We start from the raw sequence: 26,458 nt of genomic DNA, 5'->3' as shown, positions 1-26,458 counted from the left end.
AACTCATCAGGCATTATAGCAGAAAACTCAGATCTGTTATCTTGGCAAAAGGAGATTGCAAAAAGTATTTAATAAAAGGGTGCCAATAATTGTGGCCAACGTTTTTGGGAGAAAAACATTTATTTGTAACTTCCCCCTCACTTTCAGTTATTTTACTTCAATGAAATGTTAGATTTGTGCACATTTTTTGATTGAAAGATCAAAAGGATAAACAATGCAGATTTATTTTTTTACAGCCATCTTTGATCATATTTACCAGGGTGCCTTTAATTCTGACCACAACTATATCACACACACACACACACACACACACACACACACACACACACTCACACACTGTGTGTGCTCGCGTCTGCGTATGTGTGTACCCTGTTGAGTAAATTTGGCGTTTTCTGCCAGTAATGAAGCGTGCTTGTTTCGGTTTCTTTGATTGGACTATGGTTTTTGTTGACGTCATTGGTATGCGACGGCGCTCCATCAGCAATGGGAAGATGCAGGAGGGAAAGAAAAGAGAAAAAGAAAAGAAACGGGGATATTCTGATCGAGAGCACAATGAAGGAGAGCTGAAGAGAAGGAATATTGAATCCAACATGGTGGTGAGAAAGAGAGACTGGTTACGGTTTAATAGGCTACTTGGAGTTACGGGTAAAGTTTTCTTCATGTAACGTTAGCTAACACATAGGGCCAAATTTAATAAACGGCAAATTAGCGTGAGAGCAATTAAAAAACAAAAAAAGCGCCGATGGAAGTGGAAAGTTCTGTGCGTGATCAACTGACGCGCAAATTGAAGAACACAGACACAGCCGGATCATTTCCGTAATGACCAACGCATCTGCCAAAAAGCAGCGCAAATTACCTCCTGGTGTAAGACCTTTTTTTGGGCGTTAAATAATGGAGCAAATACCAGTAAATTGACTTGATCCACGCCTTTTCACCACTGCGTGTCTTTAGTTTCACTAATGAAAGCCTGTTGTGACATGACTAGAGGTCAATTGTATGTATTTTATTTAAAACCCACGTCATCCTTAGTTTCTAAGTAAAACATCTCACACAGATTCTTTCTTTCTTTCTTTTTTATTTAAATTCACATGACATGAAGGTCATGATATATTAATGACCACTGTTGCTTTCTTTAATTTGTTTCTTATAAAGTATTAATTTTGTACTGTTTAATAATTTTCTGTTACATATGAAAGGAGCCCAGAAAGGAGAAGAAGGAGCCCGAGGTTCCTCGTGAGCCTAGTGATCTGGAGGAGGGTGGACTGGACCTGAATAAGGCATTCAAACCCATCAGTGCCTACATGCAGGACCGCAAGGAGATGCTGGAACAGTGCTTTCATGTGCTGGGAGAAAATAAACTCAAAAAGATGCTGCCGGATGAACTTAAGGTATCTTTATTTTGCTGACATTCATAATGCATCATTACATCTCTGATCAGATGAGCCTGTATGTGTTTGTTTTGGTGGAGTTGGCAAGGAATATAGTGTCAGAACGTGTCGATACAAAGACCATAGACAATATTATGAGACTGATATCAGCCCAATTTGTCATAAAAGTGTAATATGTTTGATACAGGTGTCGTGTCATTTAATCCATCACAATTTTATATGGCCACATCAAATGTGAATTGGTTAATGGCGTAGTTTGGAACCAGATAATTTTTAAAAAGCAGGCCATTCACTTTATTCTGTACTATTCCTTTGACAGCTCAAATAGCTGAAATTGCTTGTCACACTGTCTGGAAGAATACAATTTTGATTAGTTACTTAACCAAAGACAACACTAATCAAGTTAACAAAACCATTGTCAGGTAGACAACATCAGTTTTTAGAGTTAGCCTATGTTTTTAAGATTGCATTTACAATTGTTAATCAACTGTTGTTTCCTGCAGGACTGTTCTTTTAATGAGATTAAGAAACTGTGCTGGGATCAGCTGCAGGAACTCTCTGAGATTCATCTGCTGGAGATTTTGGAGGGTAAATATCCGATTAATCTTCACGCTGTGTGAATTTTGACCTGTGTCTGAACACACAAACCAAACACTGATCATTCTCTTGTCATGTTTGTTGTGTTTTAACCGAGCGGCAACCTTCTGGTTCTCTCTCTTAAAACCAACACGGAAGTGACTTAAACTGCAATTAAGAGGCTGGATGCAAAAGGGAGTCAAATCTGTATCTCCCCCATGTTAAAATGCCCAAAAAATATGTTTACAGCCTGGTGCAAAAGGTGGTTTTGGTCTATATAACAAATTTTGCCCTTCATGACAACTTTGAATGGGGGTGATTTTTTTTTTTTTTTTTTATAACTCATCCGTTTAAATTATATTAAAGGTATAGCGGAGGATCTTTCCAAATTTTAGATAAGACCCGCCCTCTCCATTTTTTGAAAAGTTTGATTGATTCACCAGAATGATTGACAATTAGGAGGACCAATAGTATAGGTTACCCACCAGGAAGTAAAACATCCTCCACTATACCTTTAAAGGTGCATTAAGCAACTTTTCATGTTAAAAATACCCGTTTTTCTAACCCATACATGCTTAAACAATTGCCTGATGGGCTGAATGAGCCCTTCTATGATCTCTGCGATTGCCTCTATAATCCTGTACAGTAAAATAAATAAGAGGGATTCGGGACGGAATCGACTGGGCGTGACGTCATGCGCGTTCACGCTCACCTGGCTATGTCTGGCAGGTTTGTGTATTCGCCGCCATTATCCGCATCAGCGAAGACAACTCAAGCGACTTTTGCAAAAGTAGAAGATGGATTCAAAGAGACCGGCTTCTAGTTCATCCCAAACCCCAACGCAAACTCCACGTAACCGTGTGCACAACTCTGGTTGCAGTTTCGCGTGTCGCCAGAAGGGGGCATAGTTCTGCAAAAACTCAGAGACTTGCGCAATGCACCTTTAAGCCTTAAAGTTCTGCATAATTAAGCCACTTGAGTGACAGGTGGATTGCCGCTGCTGTCACTAATTGCCGTTTGTCTGCTGTCTGTTAGCTGTCACGCCACCTCAGCTAATTCCAGCTGCTGATCGCATTATACCTTCGCCCACGCCGTTGGATTCCGTTGTTGTCTAGTATCGAGGGAACAACCAGCGCTGTTTTTCAGCTGTTTTCCTCTGTGACATGCACTAATGGATGTCTGACAATTTCGTTGCTTTTTGGAGTTTTCAGATTTAAAAACTTCTATAGAGGCTACGCTCGTTCTGCGGTACCGTTGATCTCACGGAACAGATGTATGCTTATTTAACTTTTTAGTGTTAAATAAAAAGTATCATCAGATGAAATCCCTGCAGGTGTCAGTGCTTTCTCCGTCCATGCAATAAATGCACATCCCGGCTTTTCCCCCCTTTTTCTGTTACCCGGGAGTGACGCGCCCGGGTAACGCGCCCGCGCAATGATGCGCTGCCAAGATGGCGACTGCCGGCTCCGCCCACTTTTGGCTTCAAAAATGCTCTTCAGAAACCTACGGGTGTTGTCACGAACACTACGTCTATATTGTTTTACAGTCTTATGGTTTTAACACAGGTTGCCTCATTTATCATGTCATCATTTGCTTTGTGTAGCACAACTTTGAGAAAATTGAGTGTGGTCATTTGTAAATTAAAAAGTGTCTGGCTTCTGGTGTCATCTCATAAATGCTTGTCATGCTGCTTGATATTGCATACTGGTATTTCTTACCATATTATTTTAACTCTTTCCCTGCCAGCGTTAAAAAAATAAAATAAAAGAAATTACCAGTCAAAGCCAGCATTTTTGATCAGTTCAATACAACTTTCATGGCCCTCTGAATATTTAGTTGAGCATGCTTTATAAGCGGTAACACTTTACAATAAGGTTAATTTTTTAACATTAGTAAATGTATTAACTAACATGAACTAACAATGAGCAATACATTTGTAACAGTATTAGTTAATATAGAAATACTGCTGTTCATTGTTTGTTCATGTTAGTTCACAGTGCATTAACTAATGTTAACAGATACAACCTTTGATTTTAATAATGTATTAGTAAATGTTGAAATTAATATTAACTAACATTAATAAATGCTGTTAAAGTATTGTTCATACTTAGTTCATGTTAACTAAGGTAGTTAACTAATGAACCTTATTGTAAAGTGTTGCCGATATATATCGAAAGAACGGGGAGAAAAATATTCTAGTGATTGCGGTGTATCTTCATTCATTCTTTTTTTTTAATCAACACTTGAATATGGGTAAGTTTCATAAAAAAGCAACATTTTGAACAAAAAGCTGAGAAAATTGTGTTTTTGGCAAATGATAAGTCTGGGTCAGATTTAGAATGATGATCAAAGCATATATTGAGTCCATCAACACCACCAAAGCTTCAATTAACTTTAGATCAAAAATCATCTCCTCCGTTTTCTTCATTCACAATAAGGTGGTGGGCGTCACACCATTATACAAACTGTTAGAGTGGTAAGATGATATATTTTGATGAGTGAGTGGCTTTACTCACACAACCATTTGTGCACAATGTAAATAGAACTTGGGAGCTCACACACCCTTTGGGGCTCTTGAACTGATGACTTGAGGATCAGAAATGGCCTTATTAAATTGTATAATTTTATAATTAACCTTGACATGTTGTGTTATATTAGTTAAAAAAAACCTTGAGTACAGGTGGGGTTTCTTTGGGCTCTGCATAATCACATCTTTTTGCAAGAGGACTCTTTGCAAGTCTTGAGAACATTGAAAGAGTGGAATAGTGGTTTTTAAAAGGTACTTTGTACAACTGAACAGTATGATCTACCTCCAATTTAGTGCCCATGTCGTCTTTCAGAGAGCCTCGGATAGAGTTAACATTTGTCAGAAAAATCATGGTTTTGAAACTGGAGATAAAAATCAGTCAGTTCATTAGCCTTCTGTAAATCATCATTTGTACATGTAGCCTACATATGTGGTTTACTTGATTCCATATTAGTAACAACCCTCATTGAGTTCCACAGTTTTTTTGTATTCAAAGTGGTGAATTGATGCTCAATAATGTCTTTGTTGTCTCCTTTCTTACCTTAGCTGATGATTAAGTTATTTTTGTAGATTTTCAGCCCAGCGTATAAGCTTTATCTGAACGCTGCCTTTTTCCTGCTGATACAGTCCTTAAGATCTTTAGTTGTATATGACTTATTGTTCGGATAACATTATATGATAACATTCTTTTTGGTGAGTACATTATCCACACAGAAATGTAGGCTATATAACCCGTTATTTTTTTCTGCAGTCAGATCAATGTCCATATTATTCAAAATATGCTTTTTTGTTTATTTTTTAAAACTCCAGGTTTGCTTTGCTTGTTTATCAGGCTGCACAATTTGTCCAAAATGTTTGTGATTTATATATCACAAAAGTTTATATAAGTCTAGACAATGTCCTCACTAATATAGTGAAACAAACAAACCCCATTTAGGCAGGAACGAAGACCCTTAAGTTCTGTTTGTATTTGCTTGAAGGTTTAAAGAGGCTACATGCAACTTTTTCCCCAAAATAAACGCAACAATAGCCTTTTTATTTGACCATTTATGACTCAAACATCTCCTGATGAGCATACTGACACCTTGTCAGCTCACAGTGGGTGCACCTATAAGCCTGTATCCTATTTTTCCTATTTTCTGTCGGGTCGGATTTTTCGCGCGCTGTCTGCGGATGTGCGCGTTCATGTTAAACGTTTCAGATCACTCTGCCACCACCGCTAGTCAGCAAACAAACTTAGTTTCTCAAACAATATATGTGTTTGACTGTTCTTACCTCTGTAAACATAATGTTGACTTCTTTGCAGCGGATGACTTGTGAAGTGTGCACGTACGAGAGTGAGCAGAAAGGAAGAGCAGTTCCGTTTTTTGGCCACAGGTGTCAGTCGCGAGTTTAAATTTCAGAAAATCGCATGTAGCTTTAATCAAAATTTCTTTCAGTGTTGCATTTAAGTTGCGGAATTCAAATAAAAAACAAATATTTAATGGCAAACATGCTGAAGATTAAAGGAGAACTCCGGTCAATTTTAACATTGAGCTCATTTTTTTGTAAATTTGGAGTGCTGTCAATACAGAGAACAATGACAAAAATCGGAGTTGCCTACACCATGTTATCCTCTTTTTAAAATTTGCACCCTGTTGACTTCAATGGGGCAAGTTTTAAACCAGCTTTTAGCCTCTTAACATCCTTGATGTGTCATTACAAGTGCACAGCTAATGTGAGTGATTCCTTCAGAGTGATCACGGGTGAATCTGACTGCAGTAGATGTGAAAGATATGAATAAAAATGATGTTATTTCAGCCAGCGCACATACCTGTATTTTCTTCTTGTTTTCGGTCGAAGTCCATAGTAATCGATTGTCGAGTTCACGCGCGAGATCATAGGTAGTCTCGCGTAGCCAGACCTTCAGACTGACGGCTGAAGGTCTGGAATTCATAGCAGCTTTCTTTGGCCAAGGCCCGCCCATAAGGCCGTTTGACCGACATGTCAAACAAGTTCAGTTCGTTTCGTTCAGCGTCACGTTTCGGGGCGTGGATATGTCCCCACAACAACAGACCGGCGTGCAACAAGTCAGTCAGCATAGAAAATCAAAGAAGGAGAAGAAAACAAGCAGTAAGTCATTGATCTGTTCGTGCACGTATACTTTTGAGAATCCTACGTTTAGCTGATCTTGATAAATGCTCATTGTCACTCATGTAAACACAACAGTTTTTCTTCCGCAATCACACGTCTGCGCTTTGTTTCCCGGCTGACCGAAAATAAACGCGACACTCGCGCCCCCCGGAAATCCGATAAAATTCAACCAATCAGATGACGACTTCAACATTCCTGAAGTGTTTCCAGTTAAGTGTACCATATGCATCAGACGTTTAGCCAACGTTCCGTGGGCGTGACGTCTGAGGCTGAGACTAGATCATAGGTGACTAAACCTATGCGTGTGAACTCGACAATCGATTACTATGGACTTCGACCGAAAACAGGAAGAAAATACAGGTATGTGCGCTGGCTGAATAAACATCATTTTTATACATATCTTTCACATCTACTGCAGTCAGATTCACTCGTGTTCACTCTGAAGGAATCACTCACATTGGCTGTGCACTTGTAATGACACATCAAGGATGTTAAGAGGCTAAAAGCAGGTTTAGTACTTGCCCCATTGAAGTCAACGGTGCAAATTTTAAAAATAGGACAACACGGTGTAGGCAACACCGATTTTTGTCGTTGTTCTCTGTATTGACAGCACTCCAAATTTACAAAAAAATGAGCTCAATGTTAAAATTGACCGGAGTTCTCCTTTAATGGACAGACTGTCACTTCATTACAAGCTGTTTCCTCAAAACGGTAGTTTTTTTAAGTCTTTTCTCCATTGGCTCACTTAAGTATTGAAAATGTTGTAATCGAGTTGGTCCCACTAAACTTATTAAATATTTGTTCATATATGTTTTTAATAGTTTTGAAAACATTATTTGTATTGTATGCATATACTGTAACTAGTGAATGTACATCAGTATTTTTATGTTGTAGCGTACCATCACTTTTGATTCAATTGTCATTCTCAATGCTGCTTGTAATTTCTGTCTGAGACATATTACTGATATTTATGCACCATAAGTCTGATATCTTTTTCTTGTGATGAAGGCTTTATTATTATTTTTTGTTTGTAAAGGTAAAGAGTTATCAGTCACTGCAGCACCTGAAGGGAATAACTTAACAGACAGTCAGTAAGTCAGAACTCAGAATTATTTAGAACTCTTAAAAGTTCTTGTTATTGAACTTTTGATCATGTGTTTGTTAATATTTACAGGCAGGACAGTAATGTGGACTCCACTTCCTCTCTGAGAGAAAATCCTGAAACGGAAGAAAAACAAGGTAAATAATTTATTATAGATTGGGGGGCACTTTTTATTATTTTAGCATTGATATCGCAATGTGTGCATCTGCAAAGGCAGTGCTGGGTAGTTACTGATTACATGTAATTTGCATTACGTGGTCAGATTCCAAAAAATACGGTAAGTACTTGTAATTAGATTATATTACGTTTTAAGATAATTGTAATCAGACCCAGATATGTTTTTATTGATTACATGTTATTCTCACAATGGCAGTAAATTATTAATAATTCATTGATTTTACCTACTACTTTTTTATATTTTACATTTTCCTTTTTAAGAAAGCCTCCTACATATAAATGTTCACTTATATATGTTCAGGTTTCCAGCTTTGTTTAATTGCACACACAGACCAGCCACTAGTCATGTGCCTATCACTGAAAACTGAGACCAATACAGCATGATCACTGGATTTACAGAATCATTTCACTTTTAAGAAATGTTTTCTCAACATTGCATATCTAATTAATTCCTGATGAACATGTTAACTATTATTTTAAATATGACACATTTTGAATATATTATCAGTCATTTAACCATGTATTACTATTGTTGGAAGGCTTTTGTCTTTCAAACTTATTTTCATATTTCATATTTAATTTCATATTTACATGTAGTGCAGGGATTCCCCAACTTTTTTTTGTCAGCTGAACCTCTTTGACCTGAGATATTTACTTTAAGTACCCTTTGACATTTTTTGTTAATAAGTTAGGTCAATAATACAATTAAGTCAATAATAATAAATAATAAAATTAAGTTCACGGTTCTCTAATGTTGGTAAATGGTCACATGACATGCAGGTAAACAAATTCAATATTTAATCTTTTTAGTAAGTTTTATTTTTGATTTGTTTTATTTTAAAATTATTATTATTATTATTATTGTTAAAGTTTTTATGATTTATTTAATAGCTTTTCATTAAACTCACAAACCCTCACAGTTCCTTCACAAACCCCAGTCTGGGAACTCCTGTCGTAAAGTAATATTTATATACGCTTTATGTTGCTGATTACAAAGAATGGATTTAGGGGCGTCCCGATACACCGGAATTGGTGATAACCATGATATTCAAAGCATGAAATATCGATATCATGTTAATTAAGGGTGTGACAATATACTTGTATTGGCAATAACCATATCATGTAATATTTGAAATGAGTAGTACACATATAATAATAGGACACGTAAATAATCTAGCGCCAGTACCTAGTTGACATATTTTTTTCAATTAATTGACAATAGGTGGCGTTAAAGCATAAGACGCAGCACGTGCAGCTACTACTAGCATGCTCAATAATGTCTTCCAATAAGACCGAGGAGAGTCTCTACCCATACACCAAAAAAGTAAGCTTGCCAGTATGGGAGTTTTTTTAGATTTAGAGAAAATGACTCATCAGACCCCAGTCAGCAAGACATATGTAATTATAAGTACTTTTTAAAATAATTACACATTAAAAATGTAATTAAAACAATTGCATAAGAATTTTAAATATATGAACAAATATAGCTTCAAAACATTAAAGCTAGTAAATAATAAAGAGTAAAAGTATATTTATGATGCAATGCTAATCGACATAGCCTCTATCACTGTATAGAATACTATAAAATGTGATAAATTATTCCTCATTCTGTGATAAGAAGCCACATCAGTTTACAGAAGGAAGTTATTTCAATCATTTGACTGACACTATAACGCTATTTTGGAGTACAATATGGGAAAGTTATTCCCGTAAATTGTATTTTGACACTGTCACAGCAAAAAAAAAAAAAAACCTTAGCATTTTTCTCTCTAAATGAAATCACATAGCAGCATGGTCTTAAAGTGTTTCATAAATGTCAGAATTTTATCATTGATTTAATTAATTCCGAGGATATGACAATAGTTTTTTTTTTTTTTTTTTTTTTTTTTTTAAACGAGTCTACAATGTTTGATGTCCTAAGGCTTCATGAACTATGCATTTTTTAATTTGGTAATGCCATTTCTTGGATTTGTGTTCCAAATGGGGGATGCAAGTTAACTGGTTAAGGTATTAGTTTTGTTGTGTTTTTTTATGTATTTATTTTTATTCTCTTGAACTTGACAGTATTTTCTCTTCTCTGATTATTTATTTGGCTTTCTCTGGCTTCTTTGACAATGCCTGTCTCATACTCAACTCTGATAACAGTTTTTTTTCAAGGTTTCTATAGATATTGTGATGTATCTTTACCGTGAATTCTTTTGTCTGTGGTGTGAAAAACCTGATATCGTGACAGCCCTAAATGGAATATATTTTATTTCTCTTTCCATTTTTATATCAATATGGTATAACATTATCCTCTTCATATTAATGTGATAAACGAGTTAGGTAAAAAGTAGTCCGATTATATTAAATGTGTAATGTAATTGATCATGTTACTAACTACAATTTTTGTCATGTAATTTGGAATCAGTAATTGACTGTTACTGGGTAGATTACTTACAAATTGTAGTCAGTTACTGATTTCAAATTACATGACAAAAATTGTAGTTAGTAATGTAATCTAGATTACTCATTTTAGGTAATATATTCAGACTACTTTTTGATTACATTTTAGATTACTTTTGACCTAATTTGTTAATCACATTCATTTGAATAGGATCAACTTGTACCATATTTATATAAAAATACAAAGAGAAAGACAATATATTCAATTCTTTATCAACAAATGAAGTGTGTTAAATATTACATTACATCAGGGTCTCCCAGACTGAAGTTCATGATGGAACTGTGGGGGTTCGTGAGTTTAATGAAAGCTAATGAAAAGTTAATGAATTAAATCACCCTCTGGGCGCCACGGTCGAGTTTACTCGACAAGATGCGGCACTGAATAAAACGGCCGATTTTGTCAAATAGGGTGTCAAATTTCGTTCAAACTCCCCTCCGCTTCTTTGACAATGCCTGTCTCATACTCAACTCTGATAACAGTTTTTTTTCAAGGTTTCTATAGATATTGTGATGTATCTTTACCGTGAATTCTTTTGTCTGTGGTGTGAAAAACCTGATATCGTGACAGCCCTAAATGGAATATATTTTATTTCTCTTTCCATTTTTATATCAATATGGTATAACATTATCCTCTTCATATTAATGTGATAAACGAGTTAGGTAAAAAGTAGTCCGATTATATTAAATGTGTAATGTAATTGATCATGTTACTAACTACAATTTTTGTCATGTAATTTGGAATCAGTAATTGACTGTTACTGGGTAGATTACTTACAAATTGTAGTCAGTTACTGATTTCAAATTACATGACAAAAATTGTAGTTAGTAATGTAATCTAGATTACTCATTTTAGGTAATATATTCAGACTACTTTTTGATTACATTTTAGATTACTTTTGACCTAATTTGTTAATCACATTCATTTGAATAGGATCAACTTGTACCATATTTATATAAAAATACAAAGAGAAAGACAATATATTCAATTCTTTATCAACAAATGAAGTATGTTAAATATTACATTACATCAGGGTCTCCCAGACTGAAGTTCATGATGGAACTGTGGGGGTTCGTGAGTTTAATGAAAGCTAATGAAAAGTTAATGAATTAAATCACCCTCTGGGCGCCACGGTCGAGTTTACTCGACAAGATGCGGCACTGAATAAAACGGCCGATTTTGTCAAATAGGGTGTCAAATTTCGTTCAAACTCCTCTCCACTAGTTGGCAGACATGTCATACTTCATCCCCGACTCAAAAAAAGTCATGCTTCTATACAAAATCTTCGAGCTAGAGCGCATTGAATCAGTGCGAACAAAAGCGGAGCTTGTGTGCGAGTGAGCCATTTTATCAGAGCAATATTGTCAACATCAGCGAGTATTTGCATTAGAATATTATTATTATTATTATTATCTAATGGCATCAATAAAGCTTACCCGGAATGAAGTGTTGTGTCTTCTATTCGCGGACCCTGATTCTGAAGGGGAATAACGTTATCTGCCTTCAGAAAATGACGGTGATTCTGAAAGTGAAAGTATAGCCCTACATCAAGCACAAACGGTGAATCCTTTGCCCAATATAACGTTAGATGGTCCTTTTCCCAGTGTCAGTGGTGGGAACAATGTTTCCCGGGGTCGGAGTGTTCATCGCGAAGTTAGCAGGCGTGTTAGTGTTGTGGGGAACGAGGCGGCCGCGGGAGATTTTTACCGCGCTAGCCGTGACCGTGTGCCCCTCCGCAATCGCGGCGACAGTATTGTGGTGGAGACTTTGTCTAATGCCACTGGGTATGTTAGACGAGGTCGAAGTATTCATAGGGCAGTTAGGGGTCAACGTGGAGGCAGGGTGGGGAGTCGCAATGACAGTAGTCCGAGCTGTGCACATTCGGCGCGCGCGCGAGGCAGATCTGGCCGCGCCCGCGCGCGCTGCTGCTCGTAGCAGGAGAAGAGGCGATGTGACACGGGGCAGAGGGGCTATTATGCATAGTCTATCGCAAGACCACACCATGAAACACTACAAGAAATGTCACCTGGATGAATAGGGAGTCATTATCTCTACAGCAAAAGCCCTGCAACAATTGTTTTTGTCTGCCATTTATTACACTGTTGATTTACTATCTATTTCCCTGACCATTTAGTAGTGTACAATATGTGTTCTTTTTTTGTGTGTTCATGTCCTTGTGATGTGTGCGTCTTTGTCAGTAAAAAATAAAAATAAAAAAAAAATAAACATCAACAAAAAACATAAAAATTCTATAATCCAAGATGGCCGCCACCATATGACGTCATAATATGCAAATTAGATGGGAAAATGTAATCCCTACATAAACTTTGGGTCATCCTTAATATTTCTCTAATTTACAGAAAGTCTCTATCTTTTATCACTTTTAAGATATAGCCTTTTGAAATTAAGATGTCAAAATCGAACGTTTTAGGAAAAAACCTCTGGCGCCTAAAGGGTTCAATCATAATTAAAAAAAAAAAAAAAAAAAAAATCAAAATAAAATGCTTACTAAAAAATATCTCCAAATGCTGTGTGGATCTCAGCTTTCAGTGATAGGCACATAGTGACTGGTCTGTGTTTGCAATTCCACAAACCTGGAAGACCTGAATGTATATAAGCAGTAGAGTTTAATTGAAAGGAAAAATCTAAATATAACAAAGAAGTAGAATCAATGAATTATGAATAATTTACTGCCATTGTGAGAACAACGTAATCATGTAATCAATAGAAAAGTAACTGTAGTCTGATTTTGAGTATTTTAAAATGTAATGTAATCTAATTACAAGTACTTAATTTTTTTAATGTGATTATGTAATCCAGATTACTTGTAATCACTGACTACCCAGCACTGTCTACCCAACATTGCATAATGGGCACATCACAGCATGTGCAATGTCCAGTATAGGGATCGTAGTTGATATGTGATCCGTACAGACCAGGCACCATGATTCGAAACGCATGTGATTCTCGGATTAATTGCAAAGTTTAACCATCATAGTGAAAGTTTATCATTAGGGCCTGTCAGTTTAAACATTCAAGCGATTTTAAACTATTTGAGCGCACAAAGACACGAACGAGAACTGTTTCACACACATCATGCAAACACAGAATTCCATTCTCTTTATCATCTATTTGTGCTTGAACGGATAAATACATGCAAAATTAAATCAAAATATCTGTCTCTGAGTATCCTCATAAACTCAGTCGCTTATGGCTTACATAAGCAATTGAGAAAGAAAACAGATGTGTATGATTATATTGGATCAGTGCATTAGCTCTTAAAGTGACAGCAGTCCTTAATGTTAATCAAGCAAAATCACTTTTTTAGGTTTAACAAAGATTAATTATATTTCATTTACACAGAAGACTATAACAGAACTCAGGTACAGAAATATAGTAATCTAATTTAAAATAACACTGCAGACTTGATCTGGTGAAATTCATCTGGTGAAACTGTTTTCATATCGCTATATATATGAAGAGTTCAGATGCAAAAGCCTCTAAGTGCCATCTGAAATTTTCTTCTAGAATGATCATTTTTATTAAGCTCGTATATTTAAGTTCAATAATTTCACTTAAATGGCAATGTAAATGACCTATTAATTGTCATTTAAGTGAAATTACTTAACTTAAATATACAAGCTTTATAAAAATGATCATTCTAGAAGAAAATTTCTGATGGCACTTAGAGGCTTTTGCATCTGAACTCTTCATATATATATATATATACATAGCAGAAAAACAAAATATCGCAATGCCAGTTTTTTCCAGTATCGTGCAGCCCTATTATAGATTTTAGACTATTATTTCTGAACGTTTTAATGAGTGAAAATCAGGCTTTAATGAAAGTGTGCATTTGTGTGTATCTCAGGTGCGGGTTCTGGAGAAGACAGTGATGTTCTCAGCATCAATGCAGAAATTGACGACAGTGACATTGAGGGTCATAAAGTCATCAAAACTGAAGAATCAGTGCTCAGAGATGAACCTGTGCCTCCCGCCCCAGTCATGCAGTCAGCTGAGCCGAAAGTGGAGCTTCAGCAGGACATTGATAGAAGCGTCAGTGAAATTCTGGCTCTGACGTCCTCTGAACCCAGCAAAGATTTGAGGACAGAATCACTGGATAAATCAGCCACGGTAGAAAATGCTCCGGCAGCTCCATCAGAGCAGCCGTCTGCTCAACAGCTGGAATTACTGGAGCTGGAAATGAGGGCAAGAGCCATTAAAGCGCTCATGAAAGCCAGTGAGATCAAGAAGCACAATAACTGCTAATTTGTAGAAAGCCATAGACATTTATGGACATTTTTACTCAACTTCAGAATTGCTTTAAAATTATTCTCTTTTAGTCCCTAAAATTTCAGCACATGATGTCTTTCGACCCAGATATTGCTTGAGAAAATGTGTTGATTTTGATATAATAAACTGTTGTTTTGTTCTTTGAAGTGAAGAAAAACTACAAATGTTCCAAAATAATACAAATGTTCCAAAATAATAAGTATGACAATGAAGTACTGTAACACATACCTAGCATACTTGTTTTATAATAAATGTTTATAATGCTGCATTTGTTCATATAACAACTTACAAGCAATGCTACAAACAGTTCAACATAAAGAATAAGCAACATTTGAAATTCCAAAATACAAACACAAACAATAGAGAGTATGTGCTTGTTTTATATTCCTTTCACAGAAAATAATCATTGTTATAGTTGATAAACTATACAGTGGTGCTTGAAAGTTTGTTAACCCTTTAAATTTTCTATATTTCTGCATAAATATGACCCAAAACATCAGATTTCCAGTCCTAAAGTAAACCAAAAAAAAGTTTTTTATTGCTTGTGCAGCAATAACTGCAACTAATCATTTCTGGTTACTACTGATCAGTCCTGCCTGCAGAATGACTTGGAGGAATTTTATCCCATTCCTCAGTACAAAAGAGGTTGCAAATAAAAACAAAAAAGACGCCTCTGGCAAAACCAGCAATGCAAGTTTGAGAGGTGACGCCCCGGCAAATCTCGCGAGAATCACGACTTGCTTCACGGCATGACGTCCCATACATCAACAACATATGAAGCAGCCTCTATGGAAGACATTAACACGCATTTCAGACGTGAATCATGGCAGAGTCGACGAAGAAAGCGCGGTCGGAAGAGTGCAGAGACGGCTCTGCCTGAGTGGCATTTACAACAGTAACGTTAAATACAAGTACTCCACAGCGACTCTAGGGGTCGCTGTTTGAGAAAAACGGAAACTACTGCATAGTGTGTGTTCTGCCCTTACTAAAATTTAGGTAGGACTTCTAGCTTGACAGACAGCTAACAGGTTCTTCAATAAACACCCAGGAAGCAGTAGGACGTTTAGGATGTTTTATCAGAAACACTGTGAAACTGCAATACAGAAATACAAATGTACATATTAATAAATTTGAATAGGTTAAATTCTTATTAACACAGGATTAAATACTACTTTGAAAAGCACAAAACACAGTAACACACTAAATTTACCCATTAATCACACATGGTTATAGAGCGATTAGCATGAATGCTAACTTAACATGGAAAACGCCATAGACAGGCTAACGCGATTAGCATCTTTACCATTTTTAACACTTTTCACACAAATATGTAATTCAAACGGTCTTTACTTAAGGTTGTCATGAAAATACAACTTTAACAATCACTTACAGACATAAGTTCTTCAGAATTATGGAGACAAAAACGTGTAAAAGATGATGAAAAGTGCTCAGCTGTGCTTCAGGGTTGTTGCATGCATTGAGAACTACGGCAAGTCTAAAGAGACAAACAGCACGGAGTTGTAATTCTTCTACCTGCTTTCTTAAAGGAGCAGCACACTTTCTTAAAGGAGCAGCACACTTTCTTAAAGGAGCAGCACACTCCCCGCCTGGTATAATATAGTATACCACTATGTCTCCCTGAATAAAAGAACAACTTCTGAGATGGGTCTTGAATAAATTCTAGCAGAACCTCCTTGAACTACCCTAACCTCCACTTGGCGAACTCTACCATCTCGGCCAGGAAACGTATTGACTATCAGTCCCATAGGCCATTCATTCCGCCTGGCTCCCTTGTCTTTAAGAAGCACGACATCTCCAAATTTTAAGTTGGGTTGACTTGTCTGCCATTTCCGTCTTGGTTGTAGTGTGGCAAGGTATTCCTGACGCCATTGTTTCCAGAAGTGATCCGCAAGGTTTTGGACCTGCTTCCATTGACTCCGGTAAAGATCCTTTAAGTCAAAGTATCCCAAAGGAGCGGTCAGTGAATCTGTTTTCTGTGTCAAAAGCATGGCAGGCGTGAGGACAGCAGGACTGTGTGGATCTGATGACACTGGGACTATTGGCCTTGCGTTCATTATAGCAACAACTTCGGCCAATAGCGTGACTAAGACCTCATGTGAGAGTTTGGGGGAGTGCACCTTGAGTAGCATGGCATCCAGAATGCGGCGAGCAACACCTATCATTCTTTCCCATGCCCCACCCATGTGAGAAGAGTGGGGTACATTGAAGTCCCAAGTACAGCCTTGTTCCTTGAGATAAGACTGAAGCTCTGCCTCTTGTGGTTTTATTCCTAGTTCTCTACAGGCACCGACAAAGTTTGTTCCGCGATCGGAACGAAAGAGCTTTGCTGGCCCTCTGATAGCGGTGAATCTCCTTAGAGCATTTATGAAGCTCGATGTTGATAGAGACTCCACTACCTCTATGTGCACTGCTCTTGTGACTAGACAAGTAAACAACACTGCCCAGCGTTTTCCTTCAGAAAGACCTCCTCTGGTGCGACGAGCACAAACTGTCCACGGGCCAAACACGTCCATCCCGACATGAGTAAATGGAGGAACTTGGGTAACTCGATCGACAGGTAGGTTGGACATTTTTTGCGTTTCTGTCTCGCCTCTTAACTTCAAACAAGTAACACATTTGTGTAGGACACTTGAAACCAGTCTCTTTCCTCCCAATATCCATAAACCGGCAGACCGAATGGCGCCTTCGGTGATGTGTCTGCCTTGGTGTGCGACTCGTTCATGGTAATAACGCACCAACAGTGTTGCAATGTGATGGAGTTTAGGGATGATTATTGGATGTTTCTCTTCCCAAGAAATTGCGGCAGAGGACAGGCGACCACCTATTCTCAACAAACCGTCAGTGTCCATGATGGGATCAAGTTTTCTCAGATGGCTGTGTTTTGACACACTCTCTCCTTTGGACAAATTTTTAATTTCCTCTTTGAAGATTTCGTGTTGTACACAACGGATTATTACAGTCCTTGCCTGTGAGAGATTGTCCATCTTTGTTTCGTCCAAAGTCTTAAAGCAAGATCTGACTTTCTGAATTAGTCTAGCTACTCCAAGGGTCAGTTGCTTCCAGCTGGAAAAGCGCTCGAATCTGTGCGAGCCAAGGTGAGCTTTGGAAACATTAGTAGCCAGGGTTGTAATCAAGGGACGCACATCTGCGTCCAAGTCTGGTTCCACAAGCTCGAAGACTTCCTGCTGAGACAAAGCAGCGTTATCTTTCTTTTTGAGAAAGGGGGGTCCACAAAACCAGTTGGTTTCCTTCAAGAGAGTAGCTGGTATGTCTCGTGTGCCGTGATCTGCAGGATTGTGTCCCGTGTTGATAAAATGCCATTGTTCGGAGCGTGTTGACTTTCGGATGCGTGCTACTCTGTTGGCAACATATACGTAAAACCTTCTGTTAGTGTTGTATATATAACCAAGCACTACTCTACTATCTGTGTAGAACTTAACTGTGTGCACCTTCATGTCCAACTCTTCCACCAACGTGTCTGCAAGCTCTACCGCGAGTACGGCTGCACAAAGCTCCAGACGTGGTACAGTGTGGCACTGTTTTGGAGCCAATTTGGACTTCCCCATGCAGAATCCAACCTGAATGTTTCCCTGATTGTCAACTGTTCTGATGTAAGCAACTGCAGAGATAGCTGTAGTAGAGGCGTCAGAAAAGACACAAAGTTCCCTGGATTGTGTAGAGACCAAAGAAACGGGTAAGTATGACCGTGGAATCTGAAGCTGCTCGAGTGCAATGAGCGATTCTTTCCAGGTCTTCCACCTTGTCTTTTTTTCGGCAGGCAATGGGGCATCCCATTCACAATACTCTGATGAAAGTTCTCTGACAAGTGACTTCCCTTGTATTGTTATTGGAGCCACAAAACCAAGTGGGTCGAACAGACTGTTGACTGTTGAGAGAACACCCCTGCGCGTAAATGGTTTCTCTTCTCTGGAGACGAAGAAAGTGAAGCTGTCACTCTGAAGGTTCCAGTTGAGCCCTAAGCTTCTCTGCACAGGTAGAGGGTCTACCCCCAGTGCTAAACCCTTTAGCTCTTTAGCCCGTTCTTCAGGTGGGAATGCCTCCATCACAGCCTTGTGATTGGATGCTATTTTGTGTAGTCGAATGTTTGAAACTGCTAACATTTCTTTAGTCTGTTTTAGTACATGAATGGCGAGGTCACTGGTAGGAAATGAGGCCAAACCGTCATCCACATAAAAATCTCTCAAGACAAACTGTTTTGCCTCCAGGCCATATTCGTCTTCCTCTTGTAGAGCAGCTCTTCTTAAACCATATATGGCAACGGCTGGAGAGGGGCTATTTCCAAATACATGGACAGTCATGCGGTACTCTGCAACCTCTCTGGCAGGGTCGTTGTTCTGAAACCAGAGGAACCGCAGGAAATCACGATGCTCCTCGCAGACCCTGAAGCAGTAGAACATCTGCTCTATGTCTGCTACTACCGCAACCGGTTCTTTGCGGAAGCGAGTAAGTACCCCAAGGAGCGAGTTGTTTAAATCAGGGCCGCTCAAAAGGATGTCATTCAGGGAAATACCATCATGCTTAGCACTGGAGTCAAATACAGCTCGAATCTGACCTGGCTTGCGTGGATGGTAAACCCCAAAAATTGGCAAATACCAGCGTTCTTGGTCTCGGGGGAGCAGGGGAGCTGGTTCTGCATGTCCTGATTCAAAGATTCTCTGCATGAATGCAAGCATATGTTCTCTCATTTCCTGACTTCTTTCCATCCTACGGCGTAGTGTCTTGAAACGGTTTTCTGCTTGTACTCTATTGTTGGGAAGTTTGCGCCTTGGTTCTCTGAAGGGCAATGGAGCCACCCAACTGTTTGAGTCGTCCATAAACATCTTTTTGTCCATGATTTCCAGAAAGATCTTATCTTCCACAGACATAGCAGGCTTGTCATCCTGGGCCGTTTGCTGGAAGACTCCTTTACCAAGACAATCCGTTTCACTAAACAGGTTGTCAACATCTGCGAGATGTGCAACTCCAGGTTGAAGTACTTGAACATCCACCTTCTCTTTGATGTGAAGCTTACTTGGACAAGGATCAAAAAGAGATGGACGGCCGTTACTCAGTATGTTAGTCTTGTAGACACTGATGGAATCTGGTTTGTGAGCTGACCCCAAACACACTTCTCCTATGATAACCCAGCCCAGATCGAGTCGTTGGGCATAGGGTGCGTTATGAGGTCCGTTGCACTGCTCTCGGACTTTATGCACTCTTGGTACATCACGTCCGAGTAGGATAAGGATGGCTGCTGTGGGATCGAGTGGAGGGATCTTGCCCACAACGCTTTTGAGATGAGAATAGTGTTTGGCGATCTCTGGCGTGGGAATTTCCGACCTATCATCCGGCAACATATCACATTCAATCAGAGATGGGAGTGGGATCTGAGTCTTACCATCTAAAGACTCCATGACGAAGTTGTTAGCTCGTCGCCCTATGGTATCAATGACTCCTGAGCATGTCTTCAATGTGTATGAAGCTGAACCTTCCTTGATGTCAAAGAGCTCAAAAAACTCACTTCTTGCCAAAGATCTGTTACTCTGTTCGTCGACAACAGCGTAGGTTCTCACAGCTCTTTCTCTGTGGCCTACTGGGTAAACACTGACAAGACAGATTTTTGCACATGACCTTGACCTGGAAGCAGTCCCACATATGTCTGTGCATTTGGATGTGATAGCTAAAGAGGCTCCTTCTCTTTGCTCCCCGCCTTGATCTTTCACCATTACAGGGGCTCCAAAAGTCCACGGAGCTGGTCCCGGATGAAGTGCTGTTGGGTGACTATCACTATTGCACTCTCTGCATTGAATGTTTTTGTCGCAGTTCTTGGCTAGGTGACTGGATGAAGCACAACACCTGTAACAGATGTTCTTGTCCCTAAGGTAGGTTTTTCTCTCATCCAAAGGTTTGCTTCGGAAACCACGACACTTCCTCAGGGGATGTGGTTTGAGGTGTAGGGGACACTGCTTGTCTAGGTCGATCGGTGCTTTTTCTCCCGAGTCGTCTTGATGGTTGTCAGTGTCTACTGAGACGTCCGTCCTCCTGACAGAAACAGGTGTTTTTAAGTTTTGTTTAAAGGGTCTTTCAGTTTTGTTCATGCTTGGACCAGTAAGTAGTGCGAAACTCGGGTCGTTCAGAATCTTGGCTTGGTCACAGACAAACTTTGCAAATATAGAAAATGGTGGGTATGGAGCTCTGTAGGCTTCTTTGTAACGCGATGCTAGAGAGACCCACTTGTCATGCAGGGAGTATGGCAGTTTCTGAACAATTGGAGTGATGCCACGAGATGTATCCAAGTAACTGAGCCCAGTTAAGAAGCCATCTGCTCTGGCGGCCTCTAGCTCCAAAAGAATGTCTCCAAATTCTCTCAGCTTTTGATTGTCTCTGTTGCTTATTTTTGGAAAATCCTCTATTTTCCTGAAGAGAGCATTTTCTATGGCTTCCGGCGATCCAAAGCAGTCCTCCAGCCTTTGCCACACCATATTCACACCCGCTGCTGCATCATGGATATGAACCGCTCTTATCCTCCTTGCCTGCTCGGAAGATTTTGGTCCCAGCCATTTGCAAAGGAGATCCAACTCCTCTCTTGGTGCTAGGTGTAGGCTCTCTATAGAGCTGTAGAAGGATGCCTTCCAGGCCCTATAGTTCTCTGGTTGGTCGTCGTACTTTAGTAGCCCTGAGCTCACCATTTCGCGGCGTACCAAATACTTGGCTAAATCTGACATAGCTGCTGAACCAGACTCGGGCTCTCTGGAAGCAAAGGTTGAATAAGGCTGAGAAGGTTGGCCATGGTTGCCTGATAGTGTAGCCATGTGTGAGTGATCTCTGTGGCTAGAACTTCCTCGTAGTGCAGATGAATGATATGGATGCTCAAAGTCGTACAGAGCGGACTTATATGGACTTTGATGGTGGCAACTCGATGGAGCTTGTTCTTGAATGAATGTGTATGGAGTGGGTAATTCCTGAAACTCGTGGTCGCTGATTTCATTTGACTGCGTGGTACCCTTCTCCATGCTTCTTTTAACTGGCTCACCAACTTCCATTGCTAGCTGGCGTGTTGGTGTTGGCACCGATTCTTGGGGTTGCGAGTCATGGTGAGAGTGGTCAGATTTTGGATTCGTTGCAAAACACTGCTCAACGCATTCACTCTTTAAGCTTATGCGATCAGGATCCCCTACTTCGTTCTCAGCGGCTGCCTCTAAAACTTCAGCTTCAGCATTGGCAGCTGCAGCAGCACTCTCTAGTCGCAGAGTGTGGAGATTTGCTTCAAGCTCTGCTTTTTTCCTAGCAGCCACAGCTGCAGCTTTCTGTTGTTCTTCCTCGATATATGCTTGTGCTTTAAGCATGTCTGCTTCTTTTTGAGCGAATGATGCTTGAGTGCGAGCAGCCTCTGCCTTCGCACGTGCTCTGGCTGCTATAACACTTGCTGAAGAAGACCGGCTGCTACGTGAAGTGTTAGAGCATTGGGATCGTATCTCGAGATCTTCCATAGTGAAGGCAGCTTTATTGAAGATTGCTGTGCATTTCCACGTGGCAACACGTTCCAGATGTAACCCGTCGAATTATTGTCTTCTCACTGTTCTGCCCTTACTAAAATTTAGGTAGGACTTCTAGCTTGACAGACAGCTAACAGGTTCTTCAATAAACACCCAGGAAGCAGTAGGACGTTTAGGATGTTTTATCAGAAACACTGTGAAACTGCAATACAGAAATACAAATGTACATATTAATAAATTTGAATAGGTTAAATTCTTATTAACACAGGATTAAATACTACTTTGAAAAGCACAAAACACAGTAACACACTAAATTTACCCATTAATCACACATGGTTATAGAGCGATTAGCATGAATGCTAACTTAACATGGAAAACGCCATAGACAGGCTAACGCGATTAGCATCTTTACCATTTTTAACACTTTTCACACAAATATGTAATTCAAACGGTCTTTACTTAAGGTTGTCATGAAAATACAACTTTAACAATCACTTACAGACATAAGTTCTTCAGAATTATGGAGACAAAAACGTGTAAAAGATGATGAAAAGTGCTCAGCTGTGCTTCAGGGTTGTTGCATGCATTGAGAACTACGGCAAGTCTAAAGAGACAAACAGCACGGAGTTGTAATTCTTCTACCTGCTTTCTTAAAGGAGCAGCACACTTTCTTAAAGGAGCAGCACAGTGTGCCTTTAAGAGAGATCCCCAAAAATCCCATATTAGTGACACTTTGGGACAAGTTCACAAAAATTACCTCTGGAGCATTGTATGCAAAGTAAAAAAAAGAAAAAAAAGAACTTGCACAAACATAGACCCAGTTTTGGACATTGCACGGTCAGCCATTAATGCTTTTACAACTGAAGATCAAACAGCTGAAGTCAGAAGACGACACTAATTTCAATAATGGGCTATTTTGGTTCTCTATTTGCAAGGACATTTATGATTGGCATCCTTAATAAGTCAAAAAACAAATCTCAAACAAAATGTCCCCATCACTGGGGCATTAGGACAGATCTCAGGGTGAACACCCCCTGCTGGCCTCACTAACACCTCTTACAGCAGCAACCTAGTTTTCCCAGGTTTCCCATCCAGGTACTGACCAGGCTCAACCCTACTTAGCTTCAGTGGGCAACCAGTCTTGGGCTACTGGGTGTGGGATACAAAGATATTGTCTTTCTTTGAATGTTACCTGGTATTCTCAAGACCAAGGATCAATAAAAATGAACCAGATACCTTTATAATGATGTTGTAGAGTGCTACAACTTATAGTTTACACAGGGAAAGCAGACTGGGAAAGGCATTCTGAATAAGAAAAAAATAAGTCTTTTTGGGGACAACTTAATTTCCAAAAACCTGACATCAGTATGCATGAACAAAATTGAAGTGTAATGTAAAAAAAAAAAAAAAAAAAACTGATAATGAAAAAAAAAAAAAAAAAATAGAAGAGCAAAGAACAAAGTAGAAGCCCAGAGTTTTACCTCTTGATCATTTTGCTCTTTTGGCTTGATGAAGTGCTGCCAGGAATTGCAAACCCTCCAAACCTTGAAAACTGTCCAATATATGGGTTCATATATTCATACTAGAGGAAGTAGGCTATCTAAAATACCTTCGTGAACGCTACCTCTGTTCTTCTTTGGGAAGAGAAAAGGTTTGCAGAGACTGGTTCACTCAAAACTACGTTCTGAACTTGCCGACTTACCACCAGCATTATAAATAATATATTTTAACTTTTTTTTTATCTCTTCCCTATATGTCTTCTACATTCCTCTGAAAATGTTCTCAAATGTCTAAATTATTTATCATGATTTAACTCATACTTTACATAAAGCGGTGATTTCTCTTTCTCCCTCTCAAAATGAAGCCAATCTGGATTCCAAGGAAAGTTTTGTCCTGGATGTGACATTTGAGTTCAGAGAATCATTCAGCACCACAGTCACCTAGTCGAGCAGTTAAATCATACAATTCAAATATAACTATTACACTGAATAGAAAAATTGATACAGTATACCATAATACATTTTTAACACAATCAAACTTCATTACTGACAAATGTTTGGCAAATATGAAACCTGTTTTATTAGTCTGAAATATAAAGTAGTACTTAACTTACAGATTGATGTTGTAGGAAACAGGTCCTCTGACTTTGAAGCCAAGGTAGAAGGACACCTGTTTGTACACACCTTCTGGTTTGTGAAGGGTTATCTGAATCTGTTTCCCATCTCTAACAGCAATAATTTTACAAATATTTCTAGACCTCCCCATTGATAGGCTGAAGACATTTGACTTCTACATTTTCATCTCCTTCAGTTAGGGAAAATAAATACTGTGGGAAACTCACTTTATTATTCACATAGACATTTAAGATGTATTTGTTATCCACTGTAGTATCTATACATTTATTCCAATACAATAATATTACAATTATCACTTGCTGTGCACATCTTAAGTGGTCACTTTGCATGCAGAATGCATGCCTGTTGTAAAACAGTACACCAAGTCCAAACTGAGTTATTAAGAAAAAGTATATCTCATGGTAATTAGATCAGTGCATAATTTATCTTATATAGCTGTTCTTGTTCAACTGGACTCAAATGCTGATTTGATTCAGGACACTGGTTTTCACATTCATTTTATTAGCCTAATGATTATAAGTACTTGAAATATGTAACAATAAAATTATATTGAAAGCAACCTAGGCCTGGTCTTGCCCATGCATCCAGTCTTCCTCACTTAACCTTCAGTGTTGAATTTTCCAGTTTGGACTTTGATTGCTGGATTGTCCTCATGATACCAGTTATGATCTTTGAGTTGTGGGAAATACTGGTTAACCTTCAATGTGTTTTGACATATACACACAAAATTTATATTACATTTGTGATGTTCATGGGTCAGTTTGACCCAAATATGTTAATGTTTTATAGCAACTAACATTTTCCTGAAATGTTGTCACTCTTTCCCCATGAACATGCATGCAAAGTTTCAACATGCTGACGTGTAGTGACATGCACATACATACATTTGTAAATGATCTTGATGTTCAGCAACTACAGACACAAAATAAAATGTCTTTGTTGTATGTCAGAGCTCTTCATGCCAGTGTCTTGCTGCGTTTAACAACATTTTATTTTCAAAGTTTGAAAAAACAAAACTGTTTAACCTGTTAACTTTCAGTCCCACTTTTTGAGCATAGACATGCAAATGAAAACTATTTTTCCAACCTAAATTGTTAATAATCTTGAATTCTTCGGAATTCAAGCACAGGCAGAGCACAGACCTAAGTTTGGTATATCTTTTTAAAGGCGAAATGTCAGATTATTGTAACCCTGTAAAAAACAGTTATAAAAGTAAAAGTTATAAAAAGTAATAGAAATTTAAGAAAATGTAAAATATAAAAATGTATATATATATTTTTACAAAATATGTATTTTACAAAGCATGTTTAACTCTAAATCAAAGCCAAACATCTGAACAAGTTCTGTGCCAAATTTTAGGTTGACATTGTGTTGGATTTTTCTTCTTTCGGCACCTGACTCAAAATTACCTGGGGCGTCTCCAATCGACACCCAAGCATCTACAGTCGACACTTAATATCTATATCTGGGGCATCTCCAATCGACACCCAATAATCTTTATATTCTAGCTCTGCGTCTACAGTTGACAACTGGCTTCGAGTTGGACGATGTCTCATCCCTTTTCCTATAACACTATCAAAATGTCTAGTAAGCTTAACTAACTTGCTGCACAGCATTAACTAGAAAGATTTCAGACAATGCCTTCCAATATGCTTTAATCACGCCGGGGGGATCTCAAACAAATTTCAGAGAGAATCCAACCAGCACAAAGAATACAACAGTTTTTATAGAATAGGAGCATAGCAAAAGTGACATGATAAGTGACATAATTTCCCTACAATTTGATCGGTTCGCAAACCCTTCTGTTACTAGGTAGAAGCAAATCATTAAAAAAAGTGGAAAAGGTTAGAAGTTCAGTTGATTACTCAATATGTCATGAGAATTTCCTAGACTGTTATATTTTTGATATTGTCTAGCCAGCATCTAGCCAGAATTTTCCATTGGTTTCGACACAATCTTCAGAGTAGCCTACATTTTGTTCAAGTGTTATAATGTTAGGCCTAAAGGAGAAGTAAGGTTAGATGTTAGAATTATGATTAGTTTGATACACAGTTTGCTATTTTATTCATTAAAAAAAATCCATCACAACATCTAAAAATAAATGCTTTTAAGTACGATTTTTTGGGCAGTCCCAAACTTTCCCACTAGATGAAATCCAGGCTCCACT

The 26,458-nt window shown here is 38.5% G+C and overlaps 1 protein-coding gene across 1 annotated transcript; it reads left to right on the top strand.

Moving 5' to 3' along the window:
* The first annotated feature begins 313 nt into the window (after positions 1-313).
* Positions 314-22,936, top strand: caap1 (caspase activity and apoptosis inhibitor 1). The gene is made up of 7 exons (XM_081359746.1): positions 314-596; positions 1,197-1,388; positions 1,892-1,976; positions 7,661-7,715; positions 7,799-7,863; positions 14,218-15,608; positions 22,845-22,936. Exons 1-6 carry the CDS (start codon positions 402-404, stop codon positions 14,613-14,615), a joined length of 990 nt encoding a protein of 329 aa, XP_081215872.1. The 5' UTR covers positions 314-401; the 3' UTR covers positions 14,616-15,608; positions 22,845-22,936.
* The last annotated feature ends 3,522 nt before the right edge of the window (positions 22,937-26,458 follow it).

This window comes from Scardinius erythrophthalmus (assembly GCF_964197995.2).
Source record: "Scardinius erythrophthalmus genome assembly, chromosome: 2".
Lineage (NCBI taxonomy): Eukaryota > Metazoa > Chordata > Actinopteri > Cypriniformes > Leuciscidae > Scardinius > Scardinius erythrophthalmus.
This window is presented reverse-complemented; position numbering and strand designations above follow the sequence as displayed.